Consider the following 21,611-nt stretch of genomic DNA (forward strand, 5'->3'; position numbering starts at 1 on the left):
AAGGATCCCACACACCACACACCCAGCTCATGGACTGTGCTCCACTACTATCAGGGAGGAGGCTACGTAGCAATGACATCAGGATCACTATACTCAAAGTAACAGTCACTTTTGCAAGCAGCAAGGCTGATCAACACATTCACCCACTAACTCCAGCTCTACTTTATTATTTTCCATCAGTCACCTTTTGTACAACCTAGTGTCACTATATGGACATACAATCAATTTATGTATATAAGCTATTTTATGCATTCATGTTTATTGTGTTTATTATATTATCATTGTGAGCTTAATTTTTTGTGTTGCATCGGATATGGACTAACAATTACTTTGTTCTCCTTACACTGTATACAGGAAATTAGATTAAACAATCTTAAGTCTTGTATCATTGATTTGCTCCAGGATCTGCAGAATCTCTTGTGTTTAGACGTTTGACATGATTTCCAAACCACCTGTTTACAAAATTTTCTATCATTCCACTAACTATTTAATCACTATTTCCACCCAGAAACTTTGCTTTAGAGCGGAGTATGACTCGCTCAGTCTGCAAGCGTTATATTAACATAAAGGCATGGTGCATTGGTTCAAAATAAATAACAATATCCGAAAAGAAACCTCAACAATTTGAACTTAACTAAAATGGAAGTATTAAGGTTCACTTGACTGATGTGCTAACAGAAACTTAACATGTAGATAAATAGAGTGTCTGGCATTTAGTAGAAGCCAGTTCAATGCATGTGCGGTTTGGATCCGTGCGGCCGCCGTCCGTCCCATCGGCCTCTGCTGCCGTTGTTGGGAGCGAGTGAGATTCCGGTGTTGGGTTCCTAGTGGCTGTCGAGATGTGGGGTTGAGCTACCGGTCTGCCCACCTTCGGGATCCCGCCGTGCGCCATCCAGTCTCCCTCTCACCTGCTCCGGGCCGGAATCGGGTGAGTGCTTCTGCTGAGCGGCGGAAGGTTTGGGCCCCCCTCCCTAGGACTTGCAGCCGTGGAGCGTGGACTGGGCCTCTGTAACAGTTGGGGACGGACTGAGAGAGTCAAGGCCTCCATGCTCACGCCCTTTTCTGAAGAGAAGTTGTTTGCAATGGCGTCACGCTGCACACAGCATGTGTCCACAAACAGAAGGTCGATCGTGACCGAAATGTTTCTGAGGTGAAAAGTCGTGGTTATGACACCTGCGAATAACGCCTCCACCCTTCTTCCTACAACTTTCTGTCCTCGATTTCAAATGACATTGTACTTTTTTCATTTGTTATTAGTCTTGAGCTTATTTTGTTCTAAAGTAGTTTTTGGACACAAACATTTCTGCCTTAGAGTGGAGATTATTACCAAGTGAGTCTGCAAACACAAAGGCTTAATATGTTGATTCAAAGCAACACCTCAGCTCTACCAATCATAACTTCTAACTTTATTTTGATGCCCTGATCTGTGAAGGTGTAAGCTATTCGCAGGCACGGTCAACATTCCTGTTCCATAAGGTTACTTGTTCAGAACATTTTTACGATTAGGAGGTATTTTTCACCTTTTCAAATCTGAAATAAATATGTTCTTAGTTTAAATGGTATTTGTTTAAAATCTGCTGTGGCGTACAGAATATTATTGCAGGATGCGCCCATTGAGATTAGGTTAAATAACCAATAAGGAGAAAATAATTACTGTATACTGACTCAGTTTGCAGCTTAAGAGACATCCTTTCAAATGTGCAAGTCCTCACATGCAATTTGAATAGCTTCCTGTCATTAGTCAAGTTTCATTTTGGTATACATCTGGAAGTTTGTGGATCAGCCTGGCAAAGGTACATAGAAACAAAATATTTTTTGTTTATTTGGACACAGAACAAAATTGTTAAGCAGAAAAATGAAGTAATTTCAAAAGGTAAGCTAGAGTATGGTATCTACAAAACCTCCGTCACTGGAATTTGGCTGCTGTCAGAATAGCCTAGGCAAATAACTACAATGCATGTGTACATGATGGTCTTGTCAGAACTGAACAAATTTGTCAAGGCAACTTACCTTCTTGCTATAGCTGTTAATTAATGCATTTTGGAACTTTGTTATAATTTCATGGACAATATTTGTTATTCATTTTTCAGCACTCATGGCTCATCCTTATTTGCCCTCAAGTACACGGTAGTGAGCTGCCACCTTCATGCACTGTAGTGCTTTTGGTCAAGGTGCTTCCCCAATACAATTAAAACCATGACCATAGAATTACAGAACAGAAGTGGGCCTGTAGCCTGCCACATCTATGCCAACTATTTTTGCCCATCAATGCTCATCCTAATTGCCTGCAATACACCTGTATCTTTCTTTGACTTTAAGTGTCTTTCTATTTATCTCCTAAGCAGATGTTTGCATTCAATTCCTTCATCATCTCCTCTAGCAGAGTTTTCTAAATATAAACCACTATCTGTGATGGTATGAGTATCAGTTTCTCCTTCTGGTAAACAATTCACCCCTCCTCTTCCTCTATTCCCTACTCTGACCTTTTACCTCCTCACCTGCCTATCATTTCCCTCTGGGTCCTCCTTCCTTCCCTTTCTCCTATGGTCCACTCTCCTCTCCTATCATCTTCCTTCTTTTCCAGCCCTTGACCTCTCCTGCCCACCTGGCTTCACCTATCACCTTCTAGCTAGCATCCCTCCCCTTCTCCCACCCCTTCTCCCATATTTTTACTCTGGCATCTTCCCCCTCCCTTCTCAGTCCTGAAGAAGGACCGTGGCCCAAAACAGTGACTTTCTATTAATTTCTATAGATGCTGCCTGACCTCCTGAGTTCCTCCATCATTCTGTGTGTGTTGATCTGTGTCAAATAAAACTTTTCCCTCAAATTTCCTTCAAAACTCTTCTCTCACTTTAAACCCATGTCCACTTGTTTGTGATTATACCTACCATGGGTAAAAGATACTGACTTTATAATTTTATATATCACTATCAGGCCACCCCTCCATTTCCACTGCTCTTGGGACATCTCTCCTCCAATCCAGTCAAAGTGCTGATGAATCTTCTCTGTATTCTCTCCAGCACAACCACACCCTTACTATGGTGTGAAAAGCAGAACTGCACAGTACTGCAAGTGCAGTCTTACCGCTGTTATCAAGTGTCCTTTATGTTCTTGTCATGATCTATGTCACCTTTGTCACCCTGTGTGACCATTCAGGGAATTATAGTTGAATCCCGAGGGCTTTCTGTTGATCAACGTTCATTAGCACCTATCATTTGCTGTAAATGAATTGCCCTTCTTTTGAGTTCCCAGAATGCATAATCTTCCATTTGTGGTGCTTAAATTCCATCCGCCAAAATTCTGCCCAACTTTTTATGTGATCTGCATCCTTAGGCAATCTTTGTGGCTATTCATAACATTTCCAACTTCCATGACATACACAAATACACTAATTATCCTGATCCTTATATTGGGAGTTTTGGAATCTGTGACCAGGCATGATCGGGAAATGGGGATATATTGTTTGACTTGAATGGTGCAGTTGGTGATGTTTTTGTGTGCCTTTACACTTATTCTGCATTGGTAGATGTTTTGGGTTCTGGATGTGATGGAATTGTCCTGGTATGCAATTGTACTGCATTTTTGTAGATGACATGTACTTCAGTCATGGTGCTCAGCTGGTGGAGAGACTGAATGCTTAGGGTGGTGCTTGGGTTGCAGTCATGCAGCCTACTTCGTTCTTGATGGTGTTGAACTTCAAAATGTTGTTGGAACTACATTCATGTAAGCATAACTGGTACCTAACTAGTACCTTGTGAGTTGTTGAAGACTTTAGGATAAGTTGTGGTTAGCAGGAAATCCAGCCTCTTACTGTGTTCTTAAACCCACAACATGTAATTGGCTGAGCCACTTGAGTTTTCCATCAATTATGTTGATGGGAGGGGGATATAATGTTGACATTGCCATTGAATATCTACAGTAGGTGGTTATTGTACACTTGTTGAAAATGGTTATTGTTTCCCACTGTTGTGGGATAAACGTTACTTGTCATTATCAACCCATGCCTGTTAACGTCGCCTAGATCTTGCTTCATATCTGTGTAGATTGCTTTATTTTTTGAGGAGCTGTAATAGCATTGTACCGTCACCAATTCTGACCTTGTGATGGATAGAATGTTATTGAAGATCATTGTGAGTAGGACACAGTTTGAAGGAACTTACACAGTTATGAGACATTAACTATTTGACATGGGAACAGAATTAGACCATTTAGTCTTGGGCTTGTAAAGCTAGAGATGAAGTGACATTCAGTACAATAGCTTATCTTACCATTGCTCTTTCTTCTTGGACAGTAAGATTCCTCCTTAATGCCAGTGCTATCTTCATTTGGCTGATATAAAATGCAGTGATTTAGTTGTTTCTGGATGTTGCACTGGATGTAGCTGATACAAGCAGAAGTTAGTAGATCAAATTTTCCTCTTGAACAGTTTCATAATATATATTAATTTTTCAGTTTAAAATATCAATACCTTTTTTAGACCAAATCACCATGATTTTATGAATAATATGTTATATTGTGCCAAGACAGTTTCTTGTTAAAGATGTCACTTCTAATATTTTCCATTTGCTGAAGATCACCATCAGCTTAAAAGTTTTAATGAACAAGTAATAGCCTAGAATATCCAGTGCTAAGAAAAACTCTCAAAATTCACTTTTATACCACACAACTCAAAGCACTTAAGACCATGAGACATGGAAGCAGAATTAGGACAATCATCCCATTGAGTCTGCTTTGCCATTTGATCATAGAAAATTGATTTTCTCTCAAAACCCCATTCCCCTGCCTTCTCCCTGTAATCTTTGACAACCTTTCTAATCAAGAACCTATCAACTGTGCTTTAAGTTCCCATGGTAATAATCATGCTGGAGTATGATGGAAGTTCTCAGTGACAAGGGCATGAAGTATGTGAAGTTACCATAACTAGAAAGAAGGTTCTTGAGGAAACTGAAAGATTCAATGAGGGTGGCCTCACTGAAACCTGTCAAATGGCGAAAGGCCTTGATATAGTGGATGTTCTCTATGGTGGGAGAGCTTAAGACCAGAGGACACAGCCTCAGAGTAGAGGGGTGTCCTTTTAGGATGGAGATGAGGAAGAATTTCTTTAGCCAGAGAATTCTTTGCCACAGGCAGCTGTGGAGGCCAAGTGTTTATGTATATTTATGACAGAGGTTGATAGATTCATGATGAAATGGCAGAGCAGACCTGATTGGCCACTCTGTCTAATTCTGCTCCTATATCTTATGGTAATAGGCAAATTGCTGACTGCTATTCTGTGGGTTGGCTTTGACGGTGACTGTAATTAATATAACTTCATTAATTTGAGGTGAACTTGACTATTTCTGTGCTTTACTTGTATAAAAACCAATGAAAATGTTGAATAAGGTGAAATTTTAATGGCTTATTAAGGGAAAATTACTGTAATCAGTCTCTTTACTGCCAAGGAACAAATTCTATTAATTTGTGTGTCATTCTCTCCATATGTTGACAATAAATTCCATTTATTTTGAAATGTTTGTTATTAACTTAAATATTTCATAATTCAGCTTCTGTCTCAATCCCCATATTAACATATCAAACTTTTCATTTTATTTTTTGTAATATGATTTAAAATATATTTATTTAGTGTTTATTATTTATTTGCTGACAGCCAGAGCCGTTACTGTGGAGCTCAGCCTGTTCCTCGACCTGTAGGTTCCCTGTTGATCACTGTGGCGTGAAAATCTCACAAAAAATGGAAGAAATTAAAATTGAATTTCGGAGACCTTTGGGAAGTGTTGTCCCTTTGTCACTGGCCACAAAATATGGGGCAGTAAATGACAGCTTTAATAATACAGATTTTCATAGGTTCCAGTTTCACTTTCATAGTACAGATTTTATAGGTTCCAGTTGGTGACTACTTATAAATCATATTAAATATTTTTTCAAAACTTTTGTTATTGTATTTCAAGTAGTTACAAAATAAAAGTGGAAAAAAATTGTATATTACCCATCCCCCCTCCCTTTAACCCCTCCCCCCTAGCATCCCTATAGAAAAAAAAGAGAAAGGAGGAAAAAAAAGAAAGAAAGAGTGCCTGGATATTGGAAGATCCCCACATGCTCCATGGAGTTCGTAATAACTTTAGTATATATATGTATTTCTTTCCCCAAATGACTAATTATTTCATCTTCGGAGCACCTATATATTTAATCCTGTCTTTTGTAAATAAGGACATCATATTAAATATTTAAGCAACCTAGGTACATTGCGCTCTTATCTCAAACTGTCAGGAAAATTGGTTATTAATGCGTAACTGTCAGTGTAACAAAATAAAACAATCGGGCAGAAGTAGTGGAAGTAGGAAAAATATATTTACACCTTTTACATCAGAATATTTTAAATCATGTGATGTAATTGTTTAGACAAACAAGAATTACAGTGATAATATCTTGATAGTTTAGTATTTTATCTGCTAAATGATTGAACTCTAGAAAAAGATTTGATGCTTATTTAAAAGCGCTTGGACATTATATCTACTTATAGAAAATCTGACAGGTCATGTGGTGCTAGGTTACTTGTGAAAATGATTAGATTAAATTTGTTAAATGTTAAAATGTGTTTTCCATAAAGTGATATTGAACATATTTCACAGAAAGGTAGGTTTTATATTAAAGTGACCTTGAGGTAAAATAAAGATTATAGAAATGGCTTGGAATAAACATATTTAAACTTTTGTAGACCCTAAAATTAAGTTCTAATTTTACTTGTCCTTCTGCAAAATAAGGTGTAAACTACTGAAGTAAATAAAATGAAAATGTCCTGTATTTTATTGCACTGCTAACTTATGTGTCTACTGAACAGGATGACTGATATTCGCCATTCCCTTTTGAGGCGAGATGCTTTAAGTGCAGCAAAAGAACTCCTGTATCATTTGGACATATTCTTCAACAGCCAGCTGCAGAATGTACCTGGTCCACTGGTTGACAAGTCCACCATTGAACTGGTGGAGGAATTTATTTTTCAGCTTCCAAAAGAACGTAATACACAGCCAAAAGTAAGTTAAATAAGTAAACTGTACAAGATAATTTCAAAAGACCTATAATTCAGACCATAATTCAAACTGGACCAGCGTGTCCAGTTTGACTCCTATAACAGAGCCAGCCTTTCTAATCAGTTTATTGAGCCTGTTGGCATCACTGATGTGCCATTGCCCCAGCACACCACTGCATAGAAGATTGTACTGGTGACAACAGACTGGTAGAACATGTGAAGGCGAGGCCTGCCTACTCCAAAAGACCTCATTCTTCTCAGGAAGTAGAGGCAACTCTGGCCCTTCTTGAATACAGCCTCTGTGTTGATGCTCCAGTCAAGTCTGTGATCCAGGTGCACACGCAGGTACTTGTAGGTCCTCACCGTCAATAGTAACAGGGAGCTGTAGAGGCTTTGTCTTCCTGAAGTCCATCACCATCTCTTTTGTCTTACTGATGTTGAGCTGCAGATGATTCAGCTGACACCACTTGACAAAGTCCTTGTGTCCTCCCTTTATGCACCCAGCTATTGCTTAGTCATCAGAGAATTTCTGCAGATGACATGGCACTGTTATATCTAAAGTCTGAGGTATACAGGGTAAACAGAAGGGGGCAATACTGCCCCCTATTGGCCCCCAGTGCTGCTTATTGCCACGTCTGACACACAGCTCTGAAGCCGTACAAACTGTGGTCTGCCAGTCAGGTAGTCCATTCTCCAGTTTACAATGGAAGTGCCAACCTGCATTGAAGGGAGCTTTTCCTCTTGTAATGAGGGCTGTATGGTATATGAGATCTGCAAACTTTGGAAATGTACAAAAACAAATTAGAAATACATGGAAAGAGTGGAATAGTTAAATGTTTCAGGCAGTGCCCTTTTTGAGAATAAGGATGAGGCTTAAAGAATTTGTTCTTTTCATGTATGACAGATCTGGAGAATTTACCATGATGGACAGCAAATTTGGGACTTTGGCATAAGCATGTAAGAATGAGGACGTCCCAAATTTCCATTTGATAGGAAGCATACCTATTTGACTTCTTGATTTTAGTGTGCAGGAATGGAATAAACTTAAGATAATTTTTTCTGATAACACTAAATTAAATTTTTACTGCTTTCTAGTGTTTTAAACATTTAAAATTTATGTTAGTTTAATTTTCAAATATCTGTGAATATTGTAGACATTCTCCAATATTCAAGCTGTTTGACAGGCTGTTGGGTTTAGGATGAAATTTGTTGGGCTACCAAAAGCATTTCTGTTATCTGTGCAGAACCTCTGTTGAAGAAGAATTAGCTGGGGGTATCTGCTTAGTAGGGGAAAAAACTGATGTGAGGGCAGGTGAGTATGCTATTCTTAGTAAGTGTTAGGCCATTAGTTTTCCAATGATATGTATCTTTTTAAAATTTATTTTAATTGTGCTTTCTTCTGAGAGGTCTATTTCTACTGTGTACTAATTATATTTTTTTATTGTAAGCGGTTAAGTTCATTACAGGAGCTACAATTGCTGGAGATCATGTGTAGTTACTTCCAAGAACAGAGTAAAGATGCAGTTCGACAGATCATCTTCTCTGCACTGTTTGGTCCTCAGGGTAATAAAGCTGATGAAAATAGGCTGGCTATGTTGGGAAAACTTGTATCCATGGCAATAGCAATTTGTCGTGTTCCCATTTTGGAATGTACTGCATTATGGTTGCAGGTATGTTTCACCTAGTGAAAAAGCAAATTTTAAAGGATATTGTAACATAGATTTTTGTACTATAATAATGAATGGATATTCTAATAAATTGTCACCATCATTTGTATGTTTTTGAGGAGTACAAGAGATTGGTAATTAAAGTTGCAAAAGAAAATCCTTATGATTATCATGTTTATAAAAGTAATGTTTTATATACATAATTAAAACTTCGCTGTGTTTTACCAGGTTGCTTGCATGATTTACTGTATCCATTGCCAGTGTTGTATTATTAATTTTTAAATATGGTTAAATCAATCATTTAATGATACTTAACATTAAAAATGTTTGAAATTACATTGGTTGGATTTGCAGCGAACGCATGCGGTATTCTGTGTGAAACTTGCAAAGGTACTTGTTGAGGATTACTGCATATTGGTACCAGGATCTGTGCAGACATTAAAGCGAATTGTTCATGCCAGTCCACGGTTTTGCTGTCAGCTGATCACTGCTGTCACTGCATTATATGACCTTTCAACAGGTATGCTATTTTTCTTAATGAAGTCTCTGATTGTGCCGATATGAATGGCTTAATTTTATACGATTTTAAATTATATTTTTCCCGTCTGCGTATTTTCATGCTCTACTCTGATTATGCTACTGCACTCAATTAGTTGGCAGTATTTCAAGGGAATGTTGAAATTTGGGGGAAAAAAAGTTTCTTTTTTTCTCTCTCTCATTACAATAACTTAGAACATTGAATATAGAAAACCTACGGCAAAATATAAGCCCTTCGGCCCACAAAGCTGTGCCGAACATGTCCCTTTCCTGAGAAATTACCTAGGGTTACCCGTAGCCCTCTATTTTTCTGAGGTGCATGTACCTGTCCAGGAGTCTCTTAAAAGACCTTATTGTATCCGCCTCCACCACTGTGGCCAGCAGCCCATTCCACGCACTCAGCACTCTGCGTTTTAAAAAAAACAACTTACCCCTGACATCTCCTCTGTACCTACTTCCTAGCATCTTGAAACTGTGCCCTCTCATACTAGACATTTTAGCCCTGGGAAAAAGTCTCTGACTATCCACACGATCAATGCCTCTCATTATCTTATATACCTCTGTCAGGTCACCTCTCATCCTCCATCGCTCCAAGGAGAAAAGGCCGAGTTCACACAACCTATTCTGTTAAGGCATGCTCCCCAATCCAGGCAACATCCTTGTAAATCTTCTCTACACCCTTTCTATGGTTTCCACATCCTTCCTACAGTTAAGCGACCAGAACTGAGCACAGTACTCCAAGTGGGGTCTGAACAGGGTCCTATATAGCTGCAACATTATCTAAGCTCATTCCCGAGATTGATGAAGGCCAATGTACCATATGCTTTTTTAACCACAGAGGCAACCAGTGCAGCAGCTTTGAGTGTCCGATGGACTTGGAACCCAAGATCCCTCTGATCCTGCACATTGCCAAGAGTCTTACCATTAGTACTATATTCTGCCATCATATTTGACCTGCCAAAATGAACCACCTCACACTTATCTGGGTTGAAATCCATCTGCCACTTCTCAGCCCAGTTTTGCATCCTATCATGTCACACTGTAACCTCTGACAGCGTTCCACACTATCCACAACATCCATAACCTTTGTGTCATCAGCAAATTTACTAACCCATCCCTTCACTTCCTCATCCAGGTCATTTATAAAAATCACGGGGTTCCAAAACATATTCCTGAGGTACACCACTGGTGACCAACCTCCATGCAGAATATGACCCATCTATAACCACTCTTTGCCTTCTGTGGGCAGGCCAGTTCTGGATACACAAAGCAATGTCCCCTTGGATCCCATGCCTCTTTACTTTTTCAATAAGCCTTGCATGGGATAAAATATCAAATACCTTTACTGAAATCCATATACACTACATCTACTGCTGTACCTTCATCAATGTGTTTAGTCACACCCTCAAAAAATTCAATCAGGCTCATAGGCCTGACCTGCCTTTCACAAAGCCATGCCAACTATTCCTAATATTATGCCTCTCCAAATGTTCATAAATCCTGCCTCTCAGGATCTTCTCCATCAACTTACCAACTACTGTAAATAAGACTCATTGGTCTATAATTTCCTGGACTAACTCCCTCTCTTGAATAAGGGAACAATGTCTGCAACCCTCCAATCCTCCAGAACCTGTCCCGTCTCCATTGTTGATGCAAAGATCATCGCCAGAGGCTCGGCAACCTCCTCCCTCACCTTACACGTAGCCTGGGGTACATCTTGTCCAGTCCTTGATGCTTTCCAAAAGCTCCAGCGTATACTCTTTCTTAATATCTACATGCTCAAGCTTTTCAGTCCACTGTAAGTCATCCCTACAATCGCCAAGATTCTTTTCCATGGTGAATACTGAAGCAAAGTACTCGTTAAGTACCTCTGTTGTCTCCTTTGGTTCCATACACACTTTTCTACTGTCACACTTGATTGGTCCTATTCTCTCACATTTTATCATCTTGTTCTTCACATACTTGTAGAATGCCTTGGGGTTTTCCTTAATCCTGTCTGCCAAGGCCTTCTCATTGCCCCTTCTGGTTCTCCTAATTTCATTCTTAAGCTCTTTCCTGCTAGCCTTATAATCTTCTAGATCTCTATCATTACCTAGTTTTTTTTTTGAACCTTTCGCAAGCGCTTCTTCTTGACTAGATTTCCAACAGCCTTTGTATACCACTGTTTCTGTACCCAACCATCCTTTCCCTGTTTCATTGGAATGTACCTATGCAGAACTCCACGCAAATATCCCCTTTCTGCTGTACATTTCCCTGAGAACATCTGTTCCCAATTTATGCTTCCAAGTTCCTGTCTGATAGCCTCATATTTCCCCTTACTCCAATTAAACATTTCCCTAACTTGTCTGTTCCTATCCCTCTCCAATGCTATGTTAAAGGAGATAGAATTGTGATCACTATCTCCAAAATGCTGTCCCACTGAGAAATCCAACACCTGACCAGGTTCATTTCCCAATACCAGATCAAGTACAGCATCTCCTCTTGTAGGCTTATCTACAAATTGTGTCAGGAAACCTTCTTGAACACCCCTAACAAACTCCACCCCAGCTAAACCCCTCAATGTAGGGACATGCCAGTCAGTATTTGGGAAATTAAAATCTCCCACCATGACAACCCTGTTATTATTTCACCTTTCCAAAATCTGTCTCCTTGTCTGCTCCTTGGCATCCCTGTTACTATTGGGTGGTCGATATTTTAAAAAAAAACACCCAGTGGAGTTATTGACCCCTTCCTGTTCCTAACTTCCACCCATAGAGGCTCCGTAGACAATCCCTCCATGTCTTCCTCCTTTTCTGCAGCCATGACACTATCTCTGATCAACAGTGCCACTCCCCCACCTCTTTTGCCTCCCTCCCTGTCCTTTCTGAAACATCTAAAGCGTGGCACTTGAGTTAACCATTCCTACCCCTGAGCCATCCAAGTCTCTGTAATGGCCACAACATTGTAGCTCCAAGTACTGAATCACGCCCTAAGCTCATCTGTTTTGTTCATAATACTCCTTGCATTAAAATAGACACACCTCAAACCATTGGTCTGAGCGTGTCCCTTCTCTAGCACCTGCCTATCCTCCCCCTCACAGTGTCTCCAAGCTTTCTCCATTTGTGAACCAACTGCCTCTTTCTCCCTCTCTTCAGTTTGGTTCCCACCCCCCAGCAATCCTAATTTAAACTCTCCCCAGTAGCCTTAGCAAATCTCCTCGCCAGGATATTGGTCTCCCTTGGATTCAAGTGCAACCCGTCCTTTTTGTACAGGTCACTCATACCCCAAAAGAGGTCTCAATGATCCAGAAATCTGAATCCCTGCTCCAATCCCTCAGCCACGCATTTATCCTCCACCTCACTCTATTCCTATACTGTCATGTGGCATTGGCAGTAATCCCGAGATGACTACCTTTGTGGTCCTGCTTCTCAACTTCCTTCCTAACTCCCTGTAGTCTGCTTTCAGGACCTCCTCCCTTTTCCTACCTATGTCGTTGGTACCAATATGTACCAGGACCTCTGGCTGTTCTCCTTCCCACTTCAGGATTTCATGGACGCGATCGGAAACATCCCAGACCCTGGCACCTGGGAGGCAAACTACCATCTGTGCTTCTTTCCTGCGTCCACAGAATCGCTTGTCTGACCCCCTAACTATGGTGCTACTGTCCTCTTCCTTTCCCTACCTTTCTAAGCCACAGGGCCAGACTCTGTGCCAGAGGCACAGCCACTATTGCTTCCCCCAATTAGGCCGTCCCCCAACAGTTCTCAAGCAGGAGTACTTATTGTTGAGGGGTACAGCCACAGGGGTACTCTCTAGCCTCTGACTCTTGCCCTTCCTATTCCTGACTGTTAACCACTTATCTCTTTCCAGAGGCCCCGGTGTGACTGCCTGCCTATAGCTCCTCTCTATCACCTCCTCACTTTCCCTGACCAGATGAAGGTCATCCAGCTGCATCTCCAGTTCCCTAACTTGGTCCCTAAGGAACTGCAGCTTTTCCCACATCTGATACCAAGCACACAACACTGGCCTCACACACATTCTTCCTGTCTATATTCTACACAGATAACCTACCTCACCTCGACCTGCTATCTTCTATAATAATCTATCTCAGTAGACATTATGATTGCAGTGTCTTTAAGAATAAAAATGATAGTAGGGTTGTGAAGGGAATGGGGTGACATAATATTGTGATGTCTTCTCTGAGCACTTATGTGTTGTTCCAGATGATCTGATTCCTCCTCAAGATTTACTGGAGATGGTTGTATCGTGGGTATACGAAGATCCACGGTTGACACTTATTACATTTTTGAACAGTGCTGCTAACCTGCCCCGTGGATTTTTGGAACTAACACCTCTTCCAGGCCTGATACGATGGTGTGTGCTCGCACCTTTGGCTTACAAAAAGAACTGTAACGCTTCTTCAGCACAATCCTTAGTGAATGGGCATACCAATAAAGTATGCAAGGAGGTTGAAAGTGATGGAAATAAGGACTTCAAAATCCTTTATTCAAAGTTGCATTTAAGTGTTCTTCAAGTTCTTATGATACTTCAAGGTCATTTAACAGAAAAAAACTTGTATGGACGATTAGAACTCATCATGTTTGATCATGTAGAACGGCTTGTTGGAGACATTAACAAATTAGTTAAAGAACTTAACCCTTCAAATCCTGTGAAAGAGGTTGAACTCACATTGGATAGATTAGCTCAAGCTCTGCAAGTTGGTATTGCTTCAGGAGCACTACTGTGTGCAAGAGGTAAGAGGTAACTTAATTGCTAACCATCGAATGGAATCTAAGAATCTTTCAATAAAGCTGTTCAATATAATTCAGTTACAGTCCTTAACCAGACTCTTGCCTATTTGACACATTAAACAAAATTTACATTGTGGAAAATTTTTCTGGATTTTTTCTATCATTGTGAAATCAAGACTGGAAATGTTATTGTAACACTGATTGTAGGCATGACTTTCCAACTTGGCAAGTTTTATTGATTAGATAGGGTAAACCTTTATTGTAGGAATTTTAGTGACCCACTTTGAGTAATTAGCTCAAACATTACTTTAGCAAACATCTGTAGGCATTTTGTTGTTGAGTCTTCTAATAAGAGATGGTAGGCAATAACTGAAAAAGGGGAAATTTGTCTAAACTTCAGTATTCTTTTGACTATAATTTTCTACACTTTGCTGTATTACATCTTTTAACATTTTGTGACTGAATGATTGTAATTAATCAGATCTTTTGTAAGACTCCCATAAGTTTCATTAATTCAACAATTTATCTTTTATAATTCAAGTTCGGTGGTTCTTGTCAAGTTTGTATATTTACATATACTAATTCAATTAATTTAAATGCTTCATTAAATACTAGTAAATTAAGCATTGAAAGAACAAGAAATTAAGTAATCTAACAGTATTGTTTGCCATTTAAAGTAGCTGATTTCAGTTTTATTTAAAGCTTAATCTTTCTCTTGTTCTGAGTTTTGAATGGAATAACACTATGAAATGCTTACTTCATATGTGTCATGAAAATTTAGCTAAGCGACTTGATTTGTAAACTATACTGATTCTATATAGAAAAAAAACTGGTCCAAATTGTATGATGTGTAATTTTATCCTACTTTGAAGTACAATTGGAGATCTACTCTTCCAAAGATAAAATACAATCTAGGATGGGCATTCTCTGATGTAATATTATCAATTCAAATCTCAGAAATTTTAGTAAATTTAATAAAAAACTGAAAGTTTTGCCCTAGTAGAGCTTTGTTTTGTTTTAAAATGTAATTTCAGAAAGTATAAAAAGAACTTAAAGCATTACATATATAAAAATTTTGATATTGTCAACTGAATTTTGTTTATTCATATAATTGATTTTCCAGATGACTTGCGATCCATCTGCTCTGCACTTCCACATAACAAGTAAGTATACGTTGTCTACATGACAGTTAAATTTTTTTGGAAAAGCATTCATCTAAATTGGTTGGGATTGAAACAAGTTGATGTGAATTTCTTTAAAATGTAAATTTACTCATCTTTTTAAATATTGATTCCCTTAAAATAACCAGAGAATTCATATGAATATATTAGGCAGTGAATAAGCAGTGTAGAAACAGAGAGAAAAAAATTGTTAAAGGGTCCTTTATCTCTAGCATTACAAGTATTTTCATTATCCTGTCATTGGTATTTTTTCAAGCTCTTATCATGCAGATCTTCTGATGCATCAGTAACTTCCAGTACCTTCATTTCACAAGGGATCAATGAGGTTACATACAGTCTCCTGCCTTCACCATACTACTAGGAGCTTAATTTCTGTGTCTAGATGATAGGCATCTTTCCTCTTCAGTAATCAGGTTTTCAGCTCGACTGAATTGCTGAGAGGGGAGAGACCTCTGAATGAGATCCAGATGGTTACGGCATCTCAAATTCAGAATGAGGTTCTATATTCTGTCAGGAGAAGAGAGGAAGGCTCTGAGAGTGTGCGTTCTGTCTAAAGAGAAATTGGTTGGGGAGTGGATCGGGGGTGGGGAAGAAAAATAGTGCTGTGCTTTAGTGTCATAGTTAACAGGGTTAAGGATGTTGGGAACAGTGGAAGAGTGATTTTTTTTAAATGGGTATTTCTAATGTTTTTCAATTAAGTTTGCACTTGGGGTGGTTGAAAGGTATAAGAAATAACTTGGATTAAAAATGTGTCCAAAGACATCCTATGAATCATGTAGAAGGACCGACCAATCATTTTTATTGCAGTGGTTGGTCATGTGGCTTCTCCCATGCCTTTGTGTTCAAGTGGTATGAGTTTACCAGAGGTTCAACTTGCCAGACTCAATCAGGAGTTTGTCATAAAGCTAAGCTGCAAACTTAGAGTCAGAAGAGGACATCCATTTTATTATTTGGGTTATATTTGTATGCAGGGATACCAAACAACATTCTTAGGCATGATTTTTACCATTTACTGTGATACATTTTGACTGCAGTGTCACAACTCAAGGATTTATCTCTACATTTTTGGTCGAAGATTTTTTTTATAATTTTTAAAAGAATAGTGTAAATAAAATTAAAATTTAAGATGTACAGTCGTATGCAAAAGTTTGGGCACCAGCAAGATCAGTGTATTATTTTTGTTGTGTACAATTTTAGAGTGGAAAAAAAGGAAGGGAGCACCATGCAAAAGTTTGGGCACCCCAAGAGATTTGAGCTCTCAGATAACTTTTACCAGAGTCTCAGACCTAAATTAGCTTGTTAGGGCTATGGTTTGTTCACAGTCATCGTTAGGAAAGGCCAGGTGATGCAAATTTCAAAGCTTTATAAATAACCTGACTCCTCAAACTTTGTCCCAACAATCAGCAGCCATAGACTCCTCTAAGCAGCTGCCTAGCACTCTGAAAATTAAAATAAATGATGCCCAAAAAGCAGGAGAAAGCTATAAGAAGATAGCAAAGCGTTTTTAGGTAGCCGTTTCCTCAGTTCATAATGTAATTAAGAAATGGCAGTTAACAGGAATGGTGGAGGTCAAGTTGAGGTCTGAAAGACCAAGAAAACTTCCTGAGAACTGCTTGTGGGATTGCTAGAAAGGCAAATCAAAACATCCATTTGGCTGCAAAAGACCTTCAGGATGATTTAGCAGACTCTGGACTGGTGGTGCACTGTTCTACTGTGCAGCGACACCTACACAAATATGACCTTCATGGAAGAGTCATCAGAAGAAAACCTTTCCTGCGTCCTTCTCCGCAAAATTCAGCATCAGAAGATTGAAAAGGAACATCTAAACAAGCCTGATGCATTTTGGGAACAAGTCCTGCGGACTGATGAAGTTAAAATAGAACTTTTTGGCCCTAATGAGCAAAGGTATGTTTGGAGAAAAAAGGGTGCAGAATTTCATGAAAAGAACACCTCTCCAACTGTTAAGCACAGGGGTGGATCGATCATGCTTTGGGATTTTGTTGCAGCCAGTGGCACGGAGAACATTTCATGGTAGAGGGAAGAATGAATTCAATTAAATACCAGCAAATTCTGGAAGCAAACGTTACACCGTCTGAAAAAGCTGAAGATGAAAAGATGGTAGATTCTACAACAGGATAATGATCCTAAACACGCCTCAGAATTCACAATAGACTACCTCAAGAGGTGCAAGCTGAAGGTTTTGCCATGGCCATCTGTGAAAGACCAGGGTAAGCATAAAACTGGGAGAGCAGGTAAAGGTGAAAAAAACAGGTTTTATTTACCCAAAGTGTTTACAAACTCAACAGAACTGTCCTAGAGTCCAAACTTGAATCATCTAAACAGAACTTGGTTACAACAACATAGTAAATACTCCTCAAACTAAGAAACACCACTCACCTCCTGACTGGGTTTATATTAGTTGCTGGCCAGTCCATAGTAAATTGCAGGGGAGAGAAAACATTCCTCTCCTTAATGGCATAAATGAAGCAGCTCTGGAGAACACCCCTCTGGCTGTAGTAGAATGGCACAATCCAATTATCCAGCCCCATCTACTCAGACTGGTGTAATGCTCAGTCGTTTGCCAGATTATTTGGAGGTTGTCGGTTACGGGGCACTTTAATATACATGGTTGATGGTGCAGCTGGTAATTGCAGCTGCCACACCCTCACAGTCTCCTGACCTAAACATCATCGAAAATCTGTGGGTAGACCTCAAAAGTGCAGTGCATGCAAGATGGCCCAAGAATCTCACAGAACTAGAAGCCTTTTGCAAGGAAGAATGGGCGAAAATCCCTCAAACAAGAATTGAAAGACTCTTAGTTGGCTACAGAAAGCATTTACAAGCTGTGATAACTTGCCAAAGGGGGTGTTAGTAAGTACTGACCATGCAGGGTGCCCAAACTTTTGCTTCGGGCCCTTTTCCTTTTTTGTTATTTTAAAACTAAAAGATAGAAATAAAAAAAGTAATCTTAAGATATTAAAGAAATGTGTCAGCTTTAACTCTATGCCTTTTGGAAATCAGGTCATCTTTTACTCGCTTAGCTATTCACAGTAACAGAAATTTTGACCGGGGTGCCCAAACTTTTGCATGCCACTGTATTTGCTTAATATGTATTTAGTTACATATTAGCTTTACTTGCCCCTCATACTTGTTCTAACTTTTAGTACATCACAGTTGGGAGAATTTTTTTAAAAATTGGTTCAGACCAGTCTGAGCATATAACGTTGTCATGAATCCTTGGTAGGTCACTTGTGGTTCAAGAGAAGTTACAGGAAAGGAAGATTTATTTCCTCATGTTTTATCATATGAAAACATTGAATGAAGCAGGAGACTGAATTTCAGCTTTTAAAATTTCATTGCAGGGATGAATTTATTTTAAATGCTACAATAATACATTTTTAGTGTGAATGTCTTAAAAGCAATCATGAATAAATAACAACCACAGAAAATTACTTTAAATTCACATCTTATTTTATATTTAAATGGATCACTATTAAGCATGTTTCATCTATCATATATTTATCAGAAGAATCCTTTGTTGTGAGATTTTATTTTTTGATCATATTTATCACACTGTAAATTAAAAAATGACTAAAGGAAAGCTCAAAGTATGATTTTTCTTTTCTTGACAGCTTGCTTCAGTTGGTTTTGACTGGACCAGTACAACAGTCTTCACACACTGCATTGCCACCGGGATTCTATCCACATATACATGCATCACCTGCTCGATATCCCATGTACTCAACTCACCCAGTGCAGACATATATGCCGGGTATGGCTTTTTCATATAGACCAATCCGATGAAACATTGACCATTTACAAAAATTTGATGGGATACCTCTTGGATATGTATAATTTTGCAGTGAAACTAATTGTGAAGAATAGTTTCAGTACCCTTTTTTTTACTGAAAATTTGTACTACCAGTGAAGATGAAATGAATTGGTGGAAGCCTGCTGTGCATTTTATATTTTCGTAATGAAGTTTACCGAACTTTTACATACAGCAGTAAGATGGTTAGGGTTTTTTCACATCCACAAGACTACCACAGATTTCAAAGCAGAAGATTTTCTTATGAATTGATTGTATTCATTTGTTAATTATCTGTAACTTAATATTGTTTGAGTATGTTGTTAAATTGCCTTGTCTACAGAACCTTTTTTATAAAGGGGTGTCTTTTTAAAAAACTGTTCTGTTACCTCCTCTGGTAGTTATTCTTGGATAAAACTGGTATATTCTGTATATTGTATCATAAAGCCAGCCTCTTTTAAATAATAGGTTTTATTTTAAATTTCCTTCATTTTATGAAGCCTCTGCATTTTAAGAGAATATGTAAAAGGTTACATCAAGATTTGTATCTTTCTTTATTTGGATCAATATTGAAGAAACTGCATTTAAGTCATCGATATTTTCAAGAGTAAACAAAGGAGCATTGTCACATAAGAATAACAGTTAAACTATATTCAAATATCTGTTGTAAAAGATGGGACCAATGTACAGATTACAAAAACGAAATCACTTTCATCACTCAGGGATTATTACACTTCTGGTTCCAATTCTAAAAATCTTCCATATGACCAGTCAATTTAGTTGATGTTCATAGTAGAATGGAGAAAATGGATTATGCAATCTATGATAATGATGTATTTCTCTAACTAAAAATCAATTTTGGAGATAGGTTCTGGACAGTCATTGAAACTGCTGGCTGGACTCTGCAATGTTTAACTTGACAGAGGATTTCTGCATTCAAAGCACATCTTTTTCAAGGCCTTCAAGCACCATACTCCCTATCTGTCTTAAGCCAAGTGAAATATTTCACTTTTCACTGATTCTTTGAAGCATCAGGACCTTACAAACTGTTCATGTTGGCAATTGGATCTTCCTATTCAAAGGCCTTATTAATGACTTTATTTAAAATGCACCTAAATGAATACCAACTGTAATTTGGAATATTTTGGACGTCATTACTGAGGTCTGGACCCTTAATGATTTTAAATATTTCTCTTGTCTGTCAGACTCCTCTGTACCAAGGAGAATAACTCCATCTTCAGTTTGACCATGTACCTAACAGTCCCATATCTGTTGTGTTATTTAAAAAATTCTTCTACATTTTCTCTCAGCTTTTTATGAATTTCCATATATAGGTTCCCAACATGAGTTAATGCTGCATTTATGGCTAAATCACTGTTTTATGAATGAAAATAAATAAACTGCAGATGCTGTGTGTTGAAAGATAGAGGACCTTATAACATCAGTTTTGTAATTGTTATTCCTGCTTTCCTGCTGTTGCACTCCATTCAAACAAGTGGACAGATTTCTATCTCTAGCACACCTCCCCCACTAATGCCTTGATGTTTGCTGTTCTAGCCATTGTTTTATTTCACAATTACATTGTCGTATTTGTGTATATATCAATCAATTTATGTATTTGCCCCAGCAATAAGGTGAGATAACTAGCTACACTGAAATAGCAGAAACAAATTGGTATTATTTGTCATGTTAGACAACTTCATTGTGGAAGGAGGAATATCAGATAGCTGACCTATTTGGACTAAAGTTAGTAGTTTACATGAGAAACATTGCCCTGTAGATCAGTCTGCAGGGGTGACTCTTGAGTTCCCTGTTGCATGCCTTTGAAAATTCTCCATCTCACTCCCATTCCAACTTACTTGGAGCCTTAGAGTGAAGCCCAATGTAAACTAGAACAACAATATCTTAGTTAGCAACCTTTTGCAATAAACATTTAAGTTTCTATAGGCAGAAGGCTCTCTCAACACTGATCCTTACATGTTTGTGCTCTTGTCTCAACCTGTTTCTTTCTCATACTCGTGCTCCTACTCATCTGATTTGTCTCAAGCTACCTACAATTTTGTCTATCTTTTTTGCCTTAAAATGTGTCCCTTCCGCTCCATGTCCCAGCTTTGCTTTGCAAACTAAACTGCACACACAGTTGGGGGCAGCACAGAAGCATTGTGGTTAGCACATTGCTTTACAGTACCAGTGACCCTGGTTCAATTCCCACCGCTGTCTGTAAGGAGCTTGTACATTTTCTCATTGACTGTGTGGATTTCCTCTGGATGCTCCAGTTTCCTCCAGTTGGTAGGGTTAATTGGTCATTGTAAATTGTCCTGTGATTAGGCCAGGATTATATTGGAGGATTGCAGGGTGGAAGGGCCCAAGGGCTGGAAGGGCCTACTCCACATTGTATGTCAATAAATAGTTACACACTGTAGAAGGGTCATTAATCTGAAATGTTAACTGGTTGCTTTTTACATGTCAGCTCACTGACTGCTTTATTTAACATCCATTTTGCTAACTGATAAGATCCATCTAAAAGTTCCAGTAATTTCAAAAAGTGACAGTTTAGTGTGACCTCAAATTATGGTGTGGGAGCAATGACACATTACTCTGTACTGAAAATGTGAACTGAGCTAAAATCAGTTGAGTTATAATAGATACTTAATATGTATG

The 21,611-nt window shown here is 38.7% G+C and overlaps 1 protein-coding gene across 4 annotated transcripts; it reads left to right on the top strand.

Annotated features, from left to right (window-relative positions):
* Window positions 1-569: 569 nt before the first annotated feature.
* ints15 (integrator complex subunit 15) lies at window positions 570-20,503 on the top strand. Of its 4 annotated transcripts, none has more exons than XM_059979425.1 (7): window positions 570-1,330; window positions 6,839-7,031; window positions 8,590-8,697; window positions 9,049-9,214; window positions 13,434-13,964; window positions 15,085-15,124; window positions 18,775-20,503. In XM_059979425.1, exons 1-7 carry the CDS (start codon window positions 1,167-1,169, stop codon window positions 18,944-18,946), a joined length of 1,374 nt encoding a protein of 457 aa, XP_059835408.1. In that variant the 5' UTR covers window positions 570-1,166; the 3' UTR covers window positions 18,947-20,503. The 4 variants fall into 4 exon arrangements, with proteins under 4 accessions (XP_059835408.1, XP_059835407.1, XP_059835409.1 ...); XM_059979424.1 differs by having other exon boundaries at window positions 572-1,330; window positions 8,476-8,697; window positions 18,775-20,499; XM_059979426.1 differs by having other exon boundaries at window positions 576-928; window positions 8,476-8,697; window positions 18,775-20,494.
* Window positions 20,504-21,611: the final 1,108 nt, after the last annotated feature.

This window comes from Hypanus sabinus, chromosome 9 (genome assembly GCF_030144855.1).
Source record: "Hypanus sabinus isolate sHypSab1 chromosome 9, sHypSab1.hap1, whole genome shotgun sequence".
In the NCBI taxonomy this organism is placed as follows: Eukaryota; Metazoa; Chordata; class Chondrichthyes; order Myliobatiformes; family Dasyatidae; genus Hypanus; species Hypanus sabinus.